Below are 18,392 nucleotides of genomic sequence, written 5' to 3'. Positions count from 1 at the left end.
AGAGGAAAATAAAAAGAAAAAAAAAAAAGTTAAAATTTTGATTTTAAATAAAAATAAAATAAAATAAACATATTATTAATAGGAGTGCATGATAATTTTTCATACCAAATGGTGGAAATTTTTATTTTTTATTTTCATATTTCAGCTTAATATTAAAAAATATTATCATTTTATGGAAAATAAAGGCGTGTTTGTTTATTTGTGTTTTTTCCCCATAACACAAACTTTAGTTCTTTTGTTATAGGAACAAAAAAAGAACATAAATGCGTTTGTTTACACTTTTTGTTAAAAGGGAACAAAAAATCTATTTTTTTGTTCTCGGGAACGGATTTGGAATAGAAATAAGAAGTATAAAAAACTTGTTTCTTATTCCTGGGAACACTTCCGAGAAATACTTTTTTTTTCTTCTTCCTTTTTCTTCCTTTTGGTCGATCACCGATGACCTCGACGCTGCCCTTAGTGAGGCTCGACCTCACCCGAGGCGGCGCGAGGTCAGCCTCACCAGCGAGCGAGGTCGGCCTCGCCTTGGCCTTGCGAGGTTGAGGTCAAGCTCGCCCAACCTGGCAAGGCCGAGTTCGCCCGACCATCGGCAATGCTCGATCTCGTCGGGCCACCGTTGGGCAACGCCCGACTTGGCGGTGGCCGCGAGGCGCAAGGGCCGGCCCTCTTCGGCCGATCACCGGCCATGGTTGAGCCCGGTGACCGGCCAAAAGAAAGAAAGAAGAAAAAAACAAGAAAAAGGAAGAAAATGATAAAAGTATTAAAAAATTAATTTAAAAAATAAAAAAAAATTATATAAGTTTACCGCACGCATTTCTATTTTTAGAGTACAAATTTTTTGCAGTTTTTTTTTTGTCAATAGAAATTTTTTACGTTATCAAGTGCGTTCTTCTACTTAGAAATTGTTTTTTTTTTTTAGTAAAGATTCTACTTAAAAATTGTTCATGAGAAGTAAAACAAAAAAATTTATTTTTATTCAAAAATTATTTTTCGAAAAAAAAAAAAAGTTATCAAATGCGCCTAACTTTAGTAAAAATATTTTTTTAAGAATGCCATATTTTTCATAAAATGAACTAAATCTTCCAAAATTTCGCATTTTCACATCGTGGATGTAGTACCTTCACCGTGAGTCGAGTAAAATTCATCGAGTCAGCCAGCCAAAATGATCACTCGGATGCTCGATACGCAAGGTCTTCCCATTTTTGCTATTAAAAAATCTGGCGAAGATCACCTACCAAAAAAACCACATCCAAAACTGAAAAGAAAAATGAAGAAATTGACGAAGATTGGAACTTGCAGTTGCCGCTTTTTTTCTTTTTGTTTTTCTCAACTCCTCTCGTTCCGATGGCACACCAACCGACGACCATTGAGATCCAGATCCCGTTCCCACGCGCCATCGCAGACCGCGTGAGGGGGCTGCACATTTCATGTAAAAAAGACTTCCCAGATCTATCTTAAAGACTAATAAAAACCTCACCATCCCCCAACAACTCCGCCTGTATAAATAACCAAGCAGCCTCCTCTTCTTCCTCGCGCCGTTCTCTCTCTCCTTCTCTCTATCCCTCCCCTCGCCATCTCTTCGTCGCTCCGAGAGAGAGAACTCATCTCATTCTCCTTCCCCGTCCACGCGAAGGTAGGGGTCGTTGAACCGCTTCGCATTCCTCCATTCTTTTCTCTTGCCCGTGTCTCGTTGCCTTGCCTGTGACTGGTCGTGATGGACCCTAGATTTAGACCCGATACTGAACATGGTCCGCTCGCGCACGGCGGGCGCGACCGCGTCGGAGCTCCCGTAACTGGGGTCCCGCTCTGGTTCAGTGTTTGCGTTTTCGCCGTTAGATCGTCGGACCCTATGTTTCTACTGTCTGCTTCTCGATCTCGGGAAGTGATCGAGATCGAGTGGCGAGTGTGAACTCGCCGTCTCGACCCTTGGGAGCGTCGGACGCCGTCGGCGCTCCCGCTTCCTGTTCGGATCGAGGTCCGGCGCTCCTCGCGCTACCAGATCTCGTGTCCCGTGGTCGTGTCGCTTGTAGATCTTCGGCGGATCTCGGCGTTACTCTGTCTCGTTCGATCTGATCTCGCTGGTTTATCTATCCATGCGGATGGAAGACCGTTTGTTTTGATCTTTGTCTGTCTTTAGCGGCGGATCTGCGTATGTGCCTGCTCCGGTGACTTCTTTGGTTTCGTACGTCTGTTTCGTTGCTTTCACCTACTCGTGTGCGAACAGAGGATCTTGAATTCCACTTAATACTGACACCATTTTCCAAAAGGACTTCATTCCAATCAAAAAGTTGCAAGTTTGAATGCATCCGGGTGTGTGTTTACAAGTACTGTACTTACACATACACTCAACTTCGTTCGAGTACGGTTGGATCCACTCTTAGCTGAAATCGTAAACAGTTATGGTGGGATCAGTTTTTTTGTGTGGGTTTTGGTTTTTCTTGCCAGATCTAGTCAAAAGAAACAGAATGATATAGCTGTTGCATCAGCTAATTACATTTTTTCAGTTGCGTGAGTGAGTTAGACGAGGTTACTTACCTCTTGTTGATGTTGATCCAGAGAGATGGCGTCCCACATCGTTGGATATCCTCGCATGGGCCCCAAGAGGGAGCTCAAGTTCGCCCTGGAATCATTCTGGGATAAAAAGAGCAGCGCCGAGGATTTGCAGAAAGTCTCAGCTGATCTCAGGTCGTCCATCTGGAAGCAGATGGCGGATGCCGGCATCAAGTACATTCCCAGCAACACCTTCGCATACTACGATCAGGTGCTCGACACCACCGCGATGCTTGGTGCTGTTCCTCCCAGATATGGTTGGAATGGTGGGGAGATTGGATTCGATGTTTACTTCTCGATGGCCAGAGGAAATGCCTCTGTCCCTGCTATGGAAATGACCAAGTGGTTTGACACCAACTAGTAAGTGATGGATCTCAGACAAGTCTGCGTATACCATTTTGTTTCGATGTTTAACTAACCCATCTATCTCATTTTTGGTCCAGCCACTACATTGTGCCTGAATTGGGTCCTGATGTCAAATTCTCTTATGCTTCTCACAAGGCCATCACCGAGTACAAGGAGGCCAAGGCGGTATGCACTGGTCTTGCTATTTTCTTCATTTATGCTGTCTCATGAGATCTGAAAAGCCAAAGTAAAATGAAATGATTGGAGTTTTTTATTTTTTTGTGCGCAAAAAGTATAAGCAATAGTTGATGGATCATAAGTCACATAGTAGATTGGTTGTTGGCTAATTAACTAACAAATAGGTGGTTTTTGATGAAGGCTTATGTCCAATTCCCCTTAGTTAATTATCTGAACCTTCAGGTTCTGAGATATATAGTGTGGTAGAATTTCAGCAAAGTCTTACTCAATAAAATATAGACAGAACCCCTAGTTAGCAATTTTGTGGGAAAAAGTAGAAGAATCACAGATTTCTTAAGTTTTTGTTGATTCTTATAAAGGTGACATGGGATGGGAATTAAAGGTCTATAAAAGATCGTGGCATTTTGGAGGGGGTGGAGTTGGATCTGTCTCTTTGAGGAAATCCGGATTTCTGTTGGTTGTAGCTATTTCTTTGTTTTTGTATATTTTTATCAGCTCAGACATTTTTGTCTTACTTGTGCTTTTGCATAATTTTAGCATTATAAAAGATATCTGTTTTTGAATCTATTTGCTAATTTCCAGCTTGGAGTAGACACTGTTCCAGTCCTTGTTGGCCCAGTGTCCTATCTGCTGCTATCCAAGCCTGCAAAGGGTGTTGAGAAGAACTTTTCTCTTCTCTCCCTTCTCGGAAAAGTACTTCCCATCTACAAGTAAGAATTTAAACTTTTCTCTTGCAGTTTCATTTGCTCAAGTTTTGAATACTCTTCCTGACCAATAATAAACCATTCAGGGAAGTCGTGTCCGAACTTAAGGCAGCTGGTGCTTCATGGATTCAGTTTGATGAGCCCACCCTTGTGATGGATCTTGATTCTCACAAACTGCAAGCATTTACTGAAGCATACTCGGAACTGGAATCATGTCTTTCTGGCGTGAATGTTGTCGTCGAAACATATTTTGCTGATGTTCCTGCTGAGGCATATAAAGTTCTTACTTCCTTGAAGGGTGTCACTGGATTTGGATTTGATTTGGTCCGTGGATCACAGACCCTCGATTTAATCAAGGGTGGGTTCCCCACAGGCAAGTATCTCTTTGCTGGAGTTGTTGATGGGAGGAACATCTGGGCCAATGATCTTGCTGGATCACTCAGCATCCTCCATGCTCTCGAGGGCATTGTGGGAAAAGGTACCACTTTCTACAATTTTTTATTTATTTTTATTTCAATGTAGCATGTTTTAATGATCTGCATCTTATGTATCCTTAATTTGATATCTGAAATTCCTTATTTATCTGCAGACAAACTAGTGGTCTCCACCTCTTGCTCTCTTTTGCACACTGCTGTTGACCTAGTTAATGAGACCAAATTGGATAAGGAAATCAAGTCATGGCTTGCATTTGCTGCTCAGAAGGTCGTTGAAGTCAATGCCTTAGCCAAGGCATTGGTCGGACAAAAGGATGAGGTACGGTTTGTTGTCTTTTTGTTAAAGATAATGCTGAAAAGCAGCATAACATGCCCACACTGTCATTGTTGCGACTAGTTAGTATTAACAGTGGTGGTAATCCATATCATTAGCTTATTTACTAGAATTAGTTGCTTCTATTCTATTCCAAATTGTCATTGGCAGAAACCAATGCAGTTAACTTGTGGTGGGTCTCTATAATTACTTGCTGTACAGAGAGCTACATACATATTGCAACAACTGGATAAATGCAGTCACTGGGGTTCAAAGTTCTTAATTGAAACTAGGCCTGTTAACTAGCACCTTTAGGGTGTTTGTCAACCATAATGTTCAATTTCTGAAGTATTGATTACTATTATCATGAGAGGGTATATCAATTCTTACTGTGGACGACTCTGTTTTCAGGAATTCTTCTCTGCTAATGCTGCTGCTCAGGCCTCAAGAAAGTGCTCCCCAAGAGTCACGAACGAAGCTGTCCAGAAGGCTGTATGTTCTCCTGCTTATTTACACTTTATCTTCCATGATTCCAATGTTATCAATTAAACGGTAGTACTGATGACTTCAATTCTTGATCTTCTTGTGTCTCTCAGGCTGCTGCTTTGAGGGGCTCTGATCATCGCCGTGCCACAACCGTGAGTGCTAGACTTGATGCTCAGCAAAAGAAGCTTAATTTGCCAGTCCTCCCAACAACCACCATCGGCTCCTTCCCTCAGACCATTGAACTCAGGAGAGTGCGCCGTGAGTACAAGGCCAAAAAGTGAGTAAAACAAGATCTTCCTTTTCTAATTAAACAATGTTGGATATGACATGGGCTGACCCTTACTGGTCCTCTGACTGTATAGGATCTCTGAGGAAGAATACGTTAAGGCCATCAAGGAGGAAATTAACAAAGTTGTCAAGCTTCAGGAGGAGCTTGACATAGATGTCTTGGTTCATGGGGAGCCTGAGGTAAGACTGTCTTTGAATCTGGTATATTAAGATAGATTATGTGGGATAGATAGGTAGCATCTTATGAGCTATGTTTTCTTTCTTTAACATCTTGATCTGAATGTATCCGGTGCAGAGGAACGATATGGTTGAATACTTTGGGGAGCAGTTGTCAGGCTTTGCTTTCACCGTTAACGGGTGGGTGCAATCTTATGGATCTCGTTGTGTGAAACCACCCATCATCTACGGTGATGTGAGCCGCCCCAACCCAATGACTGTCTTCTGGTCCACCACAGCCCAGAGCATGACTGCTCGCCCGATGAAGGGAATGCTTACAGGCCCTGTCACCATTCTCAACTGGTCTTTGTCCGAAATGACCAACCCAGGTACGGAAGAACATGAACCTCATGTGTACATGGGATTGATGAGAGGGCATTATTTTAATTTCTCCTTTTGGGACCAGAATAATATATATTTACTTCACAGGTTCGAAACTTGCTATCAAATTGCCTTGGCCATCAAGGACGAAGTCGAGGATCTCGAGAAGGCAGGGATTAATGTTATTCAGATTGATGAGGCAGCTTTGAGAGAGGGTCTGCCACTGAGAAAGTCTGAGCAATCTTTCTACTTGGATTGGGCTGTCCACTCTTTCAGAATCACTAACTGTGGTGTCGTGGATACTACCCAGGTCCCTTCATAGCTCCATTCCTTTTTATCCTGTTTTTACCATCTTTTTATTGGGGAAGCTCCTTTTCCTACGTATGCTGATTCCACTTGGTGGCTTTTATTGACTGGCAGATCCACACCCACATGTGCTACTCCACTTCAACGACATCATCCACTCAATCATTGACATGGATGCCGACGTCATCACGATCGAGAACTCTCGGTCTGATGAGAAGCTCCTCTCAGTTTTCCGTGAGGGAGTCAAGTATGGCGCTGGGATTGGCCCTGGTGTCTATGACATCCACTCTCCCAGAATTCCATCAACTGAAGAGATCGCCGACAGAATCACCAAGATGCTTGCTGTGCTCGAGACCAACATATTGTGGGTTAACCCTGACTGTGGACTCAAGACTCGCAAATATACTGAGGTCAAGCCCGCGCTCCTAAACATGGTCGCCGCCGCCAAGCTCCTCCGCACCCAGCTCGCCAGTGCTAAGTAATCGATTCTTCTTACAGGCCATATTGTGGCGATGTCTTTTATTACTGATTCAAATAATTGTTCTTCTTTATGGAATGGTGGGAGCCGCAACATGCTCTTCCGGGTTTTTTATTTTTGTCCTTCTGCTATCCCTCCCTCCTTCTGTCTCCTAGAAAATATTGTGTGTACCTAAGAGGATGAAAAGTGAGTAAAACTATCATTACCCTCTTGCGCATCAACCTCATGCTTTTTGACCTCTTTTCTTTATGGTACTGTCCATTCGGACGAAACTCTCCTGCCGTTTCATTTGATGATTGGGGATTAGCATGATCTGGATGGACGATTCCATCTTAGAACTGGAAAATGCTCATTAAGGATTGATTCGGAATTGTAATAAAGTCTCGCTTGTTTCATGGACCCATCTAGGAACCGGACCACACCAATCCATGCAAAGTTTGTTCAGCCTTATATTTTTGTTGAATTGTGAACCGTGAATTGAAAATTATAGGGCGGAATGAATTGATAATACTCATTAGCTAAAAATTTAATTTTTTTTAAAATTATGATGCGGTCCTCTTAAGGTTCCCGACATCGGAAATATGTGGAGAATTGGACTTCACGTTAAGAGTTCTAACCTCTATAAAAGTTATAATATTAATTGTTTGATTCATTTTTTTTAACGTTAATCTAATTTAATTATGGGAATGGTTAAGGAGAGACCTACTTATATTCTTAAAACGAGCTGTTGGCTCTTATGGATATCTCCAATTGGTTTCATTTTTCCTCTACGTTTGTTTATTTTGTTTTGGTTGATGAATAAAGTAAATGGATTACTAGAATGAAAAAAAGAGAGTAGGGGGATAACTTATTACATGCCCAAGAGACAAAATTAGTTAATAGTGTTCAATAATTACAAATACTTATATGTTTGACCGAAAAATTACAAAATAATTTAATAATTGAGATGGAATTTCTTTATATATATTGGTCTGATGATTGGGCCGGCGGTTTCACGCTTAGAACTGGGAATCGGATTGGCTCCCATGAGAACCGTCGGTTCCGGTCTGGTTTTGTATTATTTGAGTGATTTCCAGTTTTTTTGTACATCCCTAATTAATGTCTACTACTGAATGCATTAGCTGCAAAATGCGAGCGGGTGCAGGTCAATTCGGGTCTTTTTAACGTCAATAAATGTACAGTCCGAGTCTTCAAAAATCTAAATGTGCCAGAGTCAATCGGTTTGACATAGAAATGTTCAAACCAGGAAACTAGCAAAAGAAGATAGAAATCAGGAGGGGGAAAACGACACTTTCCCGCTCTAAGTCGGAGGGTGATTCGTCGGCAACGCAAGCCGGCTGACGGCCGTGTCCGTCTACGGTTCTACGCAAGTCGAATATGACCCGTTTAGCGCAGCTCGTTTAACACCTTCAATTGAAAGGAAGAATAGCACCGGGCGTCGGTGATCCTTGGACCATTTTTCTCGTTGTTCGATGGGGTCCACGATATCTGTTTCCCTAAGCCCTTGGAAAAGTCAACTCGATGCGGTTCTTCCTTGGGCGCTGTGCAGTGTGCCCCGTGTCATTTGTATTTTTCTGACTTGGAATGCCAAGTCATCGTTGACTTGGTCAAACGACTATGTGGCTGGACACATCCTTTTAGCTTCCTTGTCAGCATCTTCTCTTTTTCGTTTTTTTTTTTTTTTGGGTTGTCTTCTTTTTATTTTTTGTGTCCTTTTTTTTTTGCTTATTCTTCTTCTTCCTTCTAATTAATTTGGCATGGCCATGCCGGTCATCACCATTGTCAATGCAGTGTCCATAATCGCCATCATCATCTTCCTGCTCATCCTCACCATAACCATTTCTGCTTTGTTGCCCTTGAGCTCCGGCCATGAAACTCTCTCTCTCTCTCTCTCTCATGTATCACTACAAAAGGAAAAGAGAACAAATTTGAGTATCGAGTGTACTCTTTCATTCTATTCAAAATCCTTAACGGGTCTTATTAATAAGTGGCCACTTGATAAGAACCTAGAAATGGAAGTGACGGTTTTAAATGCCTAACAAAGAACATTGGATTTTGAAAATAAATGAGAACACGACTTTCAAAGCATAATTAGTGCTTCTTCTCAAGTGTCTTCGGAGGCATATTTAGCAAAATCTCTAACGTAATTTGACCTTAAGGAAACAAATCACACAATAAATGCAAAATATATAATATTGGTAACATACTGGGGAGAGTCAATAAAGAAGGAAACCAAAATAAAATTAAAAAAAAAGATCAAAAGATGTCTAATCAGTGTCTGCATGAGTCGTGTCCTTTATTGCTTCAGTTGTCTCGTTCATTTCATTTCCGCATCATTGCTAAAATGCAGTAAGAGAGGAGATTCGATTCTCCCTAGAATATCATTTCGAAAGCCTTCTTCTTGAAGCAAGTAATGTTTTTTTGCCTGATAATGACGCCCGTAAATGAGGATACAACTACTAGCATACTTGGATCATCGAGGTGGAGAAACCAAGTTGACATGCGTACCATGTAGACTCCACGTGGACGCCACATGTACAAATTTATTAACGAGTCAACACGTGGATGTTCACACAAGTTAATGCAGTTCATTCTTACAATTTAAGTACTATATTGAACCAAATTATGAAAGTATGAGGATTATATTGAAAAAAAGTTTAGGGACTACTAGTGTGGTTAATCCCTTATTAATTGGGCCACTCTAACTTAATAACGGCACAAAAAAAAATCAAATTGCTTTTTTGGAATATAACATCGGGTGCAATAATTTATCATTTATTTTTTTAATCTTTCATTTCCTTTAATATAAAAAATGCCAATTACAATTTCAACTTCTCATAAAAGTTGACAGCCTACTTTCTAGAAAAGTTATTACTCATCCGTTCGATGCAAGGCATGTTAGAGTAACATAATCCCACAGCTTAATCTCCCTTGCTCCCTCCATCAGGATTGACTAATGTTACTATATTGCGCATCAAATTGAATCCCGCTTGTTCTCGTAATTTTTTTTATTTCCGTATTGCGCAGCAATTCGATTTATAACTATACTATATTTTGACGAAGAATTTAATCTTATGAGTTAAAATTAGAAAAAAAAAATCACCATTAAAGTTTTCTTGAGTTCCACCATCAATTTCGATGCCCTATAGCATGAGTCCTCTGCATGGTTCATTCTAGACGGTTCTTCCGGACCTATAGAATTTCACTGCACAAAGTATATGACAAGAAAAAACAGATTCGAGAACAGATAACATTAACTTTTCTCTAATATCCAAAATAAAAATAAAAATAAAAAAAAAAAGTGCTATTATTCTAGACTATAAATAGTCCATTAATCTTCATCAATCGCGCGTTCTCTCTCCTCCCCCTACACTCTCTCTCTCCCTCTCTCTCTCTCTCCCCGGCGATTCTGCGAACGCGAACCGCGAGCAAACCAGAGAGCGCGCCTCGCTGGCGATCGGAGCGAAGGAGAATGTACAAATCGAAGCTGCAGGAGCTGTGCCACCAGCGATCATGGAGCCTGCCGGAGTACGCTGCCGTGAAGGAAGGCCCCGACCACATGCCCAGCTTCACCGGCACCGTCTCCGTGAACGGCAGCTCCTTCCGGACCCCGCACGCCTGCAGGTCCTCCAAGGAAGCCCAGAACGAGGCCGCCAGGCTCGCCTTCGACCACTTCTCCGTGCCGCGGACTCCTCCTAGGGAGCCGCCCCGAGCCGCTCCGGCTCCGGCTCCGGCTCCGGCTCCCCCCTCCGCCTCCTTCCGACGACGGCAGCGACGACGCCGCCGGCGCCTGTAAGCGCGATCACTTGTGTTTTTTTCTTCTTCTTTTTTTTTAAATGCGAAATCGAGATGTTTTTTGGATGAGTGTGTTCTGTGTCGTTTTTTCGTGATTGTGGTTGACGATGTGTGAAATTTTATATGCGAGCGACGCGGTGGGGAACGATTGCTTCGAGTCTTTTTTTCCTGCGCTTGGGGATGTCGGTAGGATCTTGTGGGCGGAGATTAAAAAAAAATGCGAGAGGATGAAGAAAATTTGGCGCTTTTATGTCGATTCTTGTTACCTTAACAGAACTGTGCATGTTTGAAACTCTTTATAATTGGAAATGGTGTTCATTGTGGGACTCTGACTAACATTTTGGTATTGTGAATCCTTCTAATGAGTACAGATTGAGAATGTATCGCTAGCCACTAGTATGTGGAAGATCCGTTTAAGAAAACCAAGGTTGAGCAAGCATTCTTAGAGGTGTTTTTCGCACTCTGGCCCAAGCTGGATTCAATTGCAATACGAGTATTACAAAATTTCTCACGAAAAGCCAAAACTAACATGACCATATCACAATCAAGTCAAACCCGGCGCAACTTATACATAGTCGTGTATTAATCTTTTGACAAAACCTAAATCTTAATTATATAGGGTGCTGTTGAGCTTTACTGACGATTTGAATTGAATTCCCTAACATTACTTGCCACAATTAACTTGAAACTGACACCAACAATGTTACATATTGACCTTTTGACAAAACCAAAATATCAGGCAAATAGAATATTATTTGAGCTATTATAATGGCAATAGGTGACATGAAAGTATTATGACACGGACATGATGATGTGCCAAGAATCGTCATCCCTTGGAAGTTCAGCCAAAGCTTATAATTTTCCATTGAGAAATTGGCTAAAGGGAGCAAAAGAAAGTTAGAATTCTGTCCCGTTGGTTTTAGTGTAGGAAAAATTGAGAGCCTAAGGATGGATGGCTGTTTCATAATATTGTTGCCTGTTGAGTGTTGATATATTCTTTCCTTTTATGTTTTTGAATGTTAGGAAACAATTCATTCCAAGAGTTTAAGTTGATAGGAAACCAGCAAAGCCCATATTGTATATCAAAACATATCTTAATTGCATCTAAGCCAAATATTATCTATGAACGTGAGATATTGACATAAACCCCACCAAATAAACAACAGGAGGTAAGAACACAATAACAGAACAACCAGAACAATAATAAGAGGGAGTGCAAGTTCTAATTTATGACGCATGCTATGATGCCATGTTACAAACCGGTTTTTACAAAAAAGTATAATTTGTTAGGAAATGGGCTTACAACATGTATCATGCAAATTCTTTTAGCAGCTGTCCAGCATATGTGGAAGTAATATATTTTTAGGGAAATTCTGATCCAGTTATTAGGTATACATATTTTTATACTTCTTTGGGAGGTAGCTCAGCTGGTTAGAGTGTTAGTTCATAGACCATTTTCTTCAATATATGATAAAAAAAAATTTACATTTTTGTAGAAGTGGTTTGCTAATCATTATTTCACACCTCATTTTACATGTTCCTATTGCTAGAGTCATCATGTGTATATATGTCTCTGATATTGCCTATATTCTCCTAAAACTAGAGAGACTTGTTCTTTGAGTGTCAGCTATTATCATCATTGCTTAGGTTTACATATATAGTTTAGTTGAAATGGATGCAATCATAATGATGCTGATGTGTTATGGTTGGTAAAGGATGTCATGTTTAAAGATTAACATGTCAAAGAAATCTGGAGAAAGAACTGATATAAAGTGCTGGTCTGATTGAATGGTCCTGACTAAAGTTGCAAGTTGAATGAAGTACAGGGTATTGACAAGCATTTTGTCTTGTCACTTATATATTTCTCTCATTGGGTTCACTTATGCAGGTGCTTCAAGTGAAAATACAATGTTACACAGTATTTTTGCCATTTTAGAGAAAGTGCAGCCAAAACCACCTGACAGAAATGAAACGTCAAAAGTGTATGAGAGCCATACGCTTGCCAATTTGGAGAAAGAGCAGCCAGAACTACCAGAGAGAGGTGAAATTTCTAAAGCTGCTGAGAGCAGCTCAATCGCCAACAATAATACAACTGTAAAAGGTCAGTTGCAAAATTCCAATTGATAACGTTGAAGCCAACATAATCTTCTTTTCGAGTAGATTGAAAGTTGCTTTCCTTAAAAGACAAACCTTTGATAGTTAAGATCAAGTACTAGATCAATGAAGTGATTCTTTTTGCTGATTCGGATTCACAAAGTAGGCAAGGAGTCAACTGCAAAGATCTTGCGGGAGGTGAAAGATAATGGGCTTCCTTCTCCCGATGGTGGCATTTTTGTTGCCCTTTAGTAAAATATGGATCATACGAGGGATTGGATTGCTCAAACCTTCCCTTTACCCTAGTTGCCTCCCTGGAATAAAAAAAGGATTGTATAGAATGTGCACAAACTGTCTTGCCCTTTTCACTGCATTTAAGAATACAATCATTCATTGTATCGCCTGTTTAAGGCATACATGGGATTTCTGTAGTGAGGAAGCCTACCTTCCTAACTTGTGAATTTGTTTGATATTATAGACATGCGGCATTTGTATAAAAATCAACTGCAAACATTTGCTCAAAAGAGGAATCTTGCTCTGCCTATATATTGTTCTGAGCATGAGGGTCCACCCCATGCTCGTCGCTTTCGGTGCCAAGTTTCAATAGATGGAAGAACCTTTGGAACTAAGGAGTTTTATAATACATTGAAAGAAGCCGAACATGCAGCTGCCAAGATTGCTCTGATGTCCATGTCGTCTGATACGACTCAGGAGGTAATTCAAAAATGCAGTTGTTGCTGAATATGTTTATGTCCATATGAGTGCAAAATCTCTTTAAATTTTTCGATCTATCTATCACTTTGTTCCTTTTTATTTTCCAGGTTGATTGTGGTTTATACAAGAGTCTTTTGCAAGAATTTACCCAGAAACAAGGTCGTTGTCTACCGGTTTATGATACAACCAGAGATGGTGAAAGTCATACACCAATTTTTGTTTCGACTGTGGAGATAGAAGGAGAGAATTTTACAGGGCAAGAAGCAAAAACAAAGAAGATGGCGGAGACTAGTGCTGCAAAAGTTGCTTACACCATTCTCAAAGAGCGTATATCTGGTAAGTTACTCATTTCTTTTTGCATTACTTGTCTATCTTTAAGCAGTTAGTGTGTTATTATTCTGGATCAACTACTGGAAAAAAGACAACTTGATTGACAGTAATTGAGGCCATTCTTGTCAATATCTACGTCATGGCATGCTATGGTGTCTTTATGAAGTGAGAGAAATCTATTTAGTAATTACTTTTTGCTTCTTTTCCAAACTGTTATGTAAAGTATTTATCTTACAAAATGAGTAATTTGGCTTCAGTTGCTCTTGTAGCCAAAAAAAAGAAAAAAAAAAAGTGGAGTAAATAATTACCATAAGGTATATAAATAGGCGTTGTTTTCATGGTTTAGAGAGACATTTTTATCTTGAAGGTTTTATTTTGCGGTTTTCTTTCCTGTGTTGTGTGATTTAAGTAATTGAGAAATTGCTAACATTCTGTAGTCTACCATTCGGCTAAATAGTGTAAGAGGCTAATTTAATTAGTTTTTGCATGACAGCAAAACCTAGAAAAAGATTATGCCATTCTGGTGTTCTTTTATTTTCAAATGTATATATCATTCTGATGTTCAAGTTGTGGCTGACTGTAAATGTATCCATGCTTTGAGGCAGTGTGTGCTATGAGGTTTAAGCTAGATCCAGCTTCATCTTTTCTCTAAGGCCTTTTCAACTAAGAATCAATTCTGTTTCAGCATTTCTATTATGTTAGGGTAAGATTGGGGATGATGGAAAGATGGCTTCAAACCATGGCATTTGGCAAATGATGTTGAGTTAATCTAGATAAACAATTGACTTGTCATGGTAAAACATTTTCTGTGTACAGATAATGCTGCAGTACCAGGTTTTTCTGAAAGCTAAAGGTTGCTTTGTTTCTTGACTTTGGAGTTCATCTCTTAGATCAGTAGGATGTGTGCAAGACCAAACCCTTTTTACTGGAGTCTTTAGCTAATGAGTTCCTTTGGAACTATGCTATTTTCTACTTTTTATAGGAATTTTTGAAGATTTTCGAAGACGGCAGTGGTGTGAAATTCCAGATCCTTTCAATTGAGTAGAATTTGTTACTTGAACAGAATTATACTTTTACAATCAAATTTAATGTTTGGGGACATTTATATTCACATTCAAATGAAATTATCTTTTCCTTATCACTTTCAGTGTTTACAAATCTATTATTAAAATGACTCCTTTGCTATTGATTTGTTCAGGAAACAAATGTGTAAGCTCGACTTCCCAATCCCCTGTGCTTCAAAGAGAAAAGGCGGTTTTGTCATCATATTGCTTGCCAGCAGATGACAGTATTGGGTACCAGCAGAAGGTCACAACCAGACCTACTCCTGACGTGATCTCAAATCATAGTGGTCCTGATGAAAAACAGATTGATGATAATGGTAATTTTCTTAGTGTTTTATTAATCTCTCTTCTTTTACAGTTATCTCAATTGACATTATTAAATTTGCATGCTATTAGCTCTTCATTGCTCTTGAACAGAATCAACATGGGCCTGGATAGTGTGATAAAAGAAGATAAATTTGACACAACTACGTAGTGAATTAGTAGGCTAACTATTGCCTTTTTCTTTCATTCATTTTATTTTCTGGATCTTTATAAGGCTAGTCTTAGAGAAAAATTATAGACTGTCTCCCGAGTTTTTGCCTGCATTCTGAACTCCTTGTGGTTGTTTATAACTCCTTGTTTCTAGTGCTGTCCTTTGAACTGTGAAAAGGAAATGGAAGATTGGGCGCTTGCAATTTAATTTGAAGTTTCTGAAGGTCTATAAAGATGGATATTCTGTCTCAATGTTGAATTGTCGAGGTTTGACAAAGTGTGGAAAAAAGACAATTGATAATAGTAATATCTACCTAGAAAGTAGAGCAAGTTTCTATTATTAACTTCAAAAATACGTGTGACTTGAGTGAACAATGCTTCAAATGTTCACTGAGATAAAGATCTTATGGTGGTGAAAGTGGAGATTTGTGAAAGATATTATCTGCTTGCACATTGTGACTCTCAACCTCAAATTTGAAGGTGACAATGGCTCTTCGATCATCAAAATATACTTATTATAAGTTGGAGAATATTTGATTTGGCAAAAGTAGACTTGATGCTACCAACAAGTGTCTGGACTCAGCCCAAGTATCTATGATATGGAGACCTTGACCTTCTAAAGTGACATATTGATGTGTAGTCATGTATTTTCTTAATAAACTAGAGAGATGATTAGGGCAATCAAGATGATTAGGTTTTCTAGAAGCTAGTTGCTTTTGTGTGCAGGGCATGTAGCTTGGTATTGTCAATGCCAATGCTATGTACCAGCATATGTTCATGTTATGCCTCCTTGAGTATTAGGCAAAGTCATTATCTCACGAGAATTCTGATTTAAATTGGATGACAGAGAATGTTGAAGATAGCAACCACAATCTCCCAGGTCTATCTAGTGGATTAGATATATTCGAAAGGGGATCTACTGATCAATTCATGCCAAACATGTCAAATGCTCATTTGATGGATCCCTACCTAGCTGTTCCCTCTTCGTCTGAAGATGCTTCATCCTCATCCTCTTCCCTTCCCAATTCTGCCGATGTGGTTATCGACTCCACTGTTCAGCTGCCAGCTGAATTGAATGGCTCATCATGCAAAGTGGTTAGGGTGTATTCACGTGCATCAAACATGGCATTTCCTGAGCACAGAATATTCCTGAGGGATGATAACTGGGTTGCTGCAAGTGCAGATCCAAGTTACAGGGGCCATGCGGCCTGAACTTAATTGAATATCTTACAGGTCATGGTTGTACAAGGCATATTATTTTTAGGAGATCTACTTTTAATCATCCTCTATAAGTAGATAGATGGAATAGGTTATATTATGTGTGAAACTGGTTCTCTACAGCAGATGGTTTTGTACTCATAGATTAAGCTCTCTTTTGGAGGTTGCTTTTGCGCTTGAAGCTCTTGAGAGGATCTTTTCAGTAAGAGGGCTGCTTTATGTTATCAATGATGCAGGTTCTGAGAGGGATATTTTGAAATACTATGAAAGCCATAAGTGTTAGGTCACTCTCAATTTCATCATGGAATTCCAAACTTTTGTTTCCATGTATTAAATCTAATTTTCCCCATTCAGCTAGCATTCTTATTGAGTTTCAACAAAGAATGATGTATTTGAGTGGATGGTTCAACATTGGAATCATCTTGTCTCCTGGAGCCTTCCTCATTAAAAAATGTGACATCTCTCTGGGTGATGTAAATTTCTTTAAATCATGGAGCCCGGGTATCAATGGTAAGTTTCTTAGATATCATGCATGCAAACTACGGAAAATCCTGGAACTTCTGTTGTGGATGCTTTCAAGTACTTGGTTTTTGCAGTTGAGGCGTTTCGATGGTTATTTTTCTAGTAAGCCATGCATCACTTGGATTGTGTCATCTTGTTTTCCAGTAGTTAGTCGCAGTAGAAGTATCTCTGGAAGGAAGGGGCCGACCTAATGCCTTTAGCACCTCATTTGCAGGATCTTCATTGCTTTTACATGATTATTCATAGCACCTTGAGCTTTGTATTGTGAATGATCTCAATGCCGAAGTGAACTCCAGACGTGTAGTGCCCTCATTAGCGCTAGTGGCTTTAGTCGATATGATCATTATGGTGGATGACTTGAAATTCATTTTGATGAACCAGTTCGTCCTTGTGCCAACCTTTGCTTTTGAAATCTAGATTGTGTCTCCTCCATGCGATTGTCTGTTATTTCTCCTGTCTAGCTCGAGTTCAAAGGGTTAACTTCCTGTTTCTGCATTGGCAGAAGGGGGACAGGAGCACGAGAAGGATGGATTAGTTCAAGGCAACAGAGACAAAGAGGAAAAAGTGCCAGAACAAGACGAAGAAGAGGAGGCGGTTGGCAGTAATGAGGAGAGCCAACAGAGTAAGAAAAGAAAGGCGTAGCATATCACTTGGGTTTCGCTTGATCTATAAGTGTGGCCACATAAGATAAGTTTCTCTAGGAGAAGTAGAGGCATTGCCCTTGTAGAAAGGATCTTGGAAGCTTATTTTACTTTCTCAGGGATTCTGAAGTTAGTTCCCTTAGTGCATAAACGTACCCTATGCAAACTATATTCTGGTCGAGAACTACTCGCGATGCAGGGTGTTCAGTCTCCGTAGGATTAGCAATGGGAGAAGTGTTCTTTTGGCAACTTCATTCCCGTCACGATTACTATGCGACGAGATTGGCTGTCAGTTCAAATCAATCGGAACATGTGTCATTCAAATCACAATCCGATCCCTTTTGAGCAATATCCTGATCGAATGAAATGAAGGTTTAGCGATCTGTGAGGGTAGATCAATATGGATAGCCCTGTCATCTGGTATCTCTTCGGCATTTGTCATTTACTCGTGACTTGTTTCCAGGTCATGACTCCCCGTAAAAGATCAGCCTTTGGGTTGCATGGTGTAGAAAATTCAAGAGCAAGTGGATCCCCACTAAAAGCCAAGCTCGTCTTAGAGGAGAAAAGGGTGGGTGTAAAGCACCATTACATTATCGGAATCATGGGGCAAAAGGACCTCGATTCCAACGAAAAGTGGCCGTGAATTTCGTCAAAAGGCGTGTGAACGATGATCCTCGGCTTAATCTCTCCCTGGTCTTTCTCGCACGATAAAGGACGTTCGATTACGTGTGCGAGACGAGTAAAGGAGGGGATCGAAAGGTGGAAAAAGCGGGTGGTGTGTGGTGCGTAGGCCGTGCGTAGGATTTATTGGATGGTTTCAAGGGAGGCAAAAGCTGGAAATTTTAATTTCGATATAAGAGAGCCACGTGGCAATCAGTGCTGATTTCTTGGGGGACGAAAT

General features: G+C 40.2%; 2 protein-coding genes across 3 annotated transcripts; both read left to right on the top strand.

The window, feature by feature from the left end:
* Positions 1 to 1,478: 1,478 nt before the first annotated feature.
* On the top strand, positions 1,479 to 6,860 carry LOC104425285 (5-methyltetrahydropteroyltriglutamate--homocysteine methyltransferase). The gene is given in 14 exon segments (XM_039304728.1): positions 1,479 to 1,633; positions 2,557 to 2,910; positions 2,994 to 3,081; positions 3,676 to 3,803; positions 3,884 to 4,275; positions 4,387 to 4,550; positions 4,956 to 5,036; positions 5,141 to 5,307; positions 5,393 to 5,498; positions 5,614 to 5,836; positions 5,839 to 5,863; positions 5,964 to 6,165; positions 6,276 to 6,297; positions 6,300 to 6,860. Coding segments are annotated over 13 exon segments (2,292 nt in total). The 5' UTR covers positions 1,479 to 1,633; positions 2,557 to 2,560; the 3' UTR covers positions 6,644 to 6,860.
* Positions 6,861 to 10,029: 3,169 nt separating this feature from the next.
* Positions 10,030 to 17,818, top strand: LOC104425284 (double-stranded RNA-binding protein 4). Of its 2 annotated transcripts, none has more exons than XM_010037936.3 (6): positions 10,030 to 10,431; positions 12,323 to 12,535; positions 13,007 to 13,242; positions 13,350 to 13,578; positions 14,771 to 14,953; positions 17,353 to 17,818. In XM_010037936.3, the coding sequence occupies exons 2-6, from the start codon at positions 12,343 to 12,345 to the stop codon at positions 17,490 to 17,492; spliced, it is 981 nt and encodes a 326-aa protein (XP_010036238.3). In that variant the 5' UTR covers positions 10,030 to 10,431; positions 12,323 to 12,342; the 3' UTR covers positions 17,493 to 17,818. The 2 variants fall into 2 exon arrangements, with proteins under 2 accessions (XP_010036238.3, XP_010036237.3); XM_010037935.3 differs by lacking the exon at positions 17,353 to 17,818 and adding an exon at positions 15,958 to 16,627.
* The last annotated feature ends 574 nt before the right edge of the window (positions 17,819 to 18,392 follow it).

Source organism: Eucalyptus grandis, chromosome 11, assembly GCF_016545825.1.
Source record: "Eucalyptus grandis isolate ANBG69807.140 chromosome 11, ASM1654582v1, whole genome shotgun sequence".
Classification (NCBI taxonomy): domain Eukaryota; kingdom Viridiplantae; phylum Streptophyta; class Magnoliopsida; order Myrtales; family Myrtaceae; genus Eucalyptus; species Eucalyptus grandis.
Note: the sequence above shows the minus strand (reverse complement) of the source record. Positions and strands in the feature narration are given on the sequence as shown.

Bases quoted from the DNA above. Each gene is read 5' to 3' on its own strand.
- LOC104425284 (XM_010037935.3), top strand. From the start codon at position 12,343: ATGTTACACAGTATTTTTGCCATTTTAGAGAAAGTGCAGCCAAAACCA. The intron at 12,536-13,006 runs GTCAGTTGCAAA...TTGATATTATAG, and splicing joins CAATAATACAACTGTAAAAG to ACATGCGGCATTTGTATAAA. The intron at 14,954-15,957 runs GTAATTTTCTTA...ATTGGATGACAG, and splicing joins AAAACAGATTGATGATAATG to AGAATGTTGAAGATAGCAAC.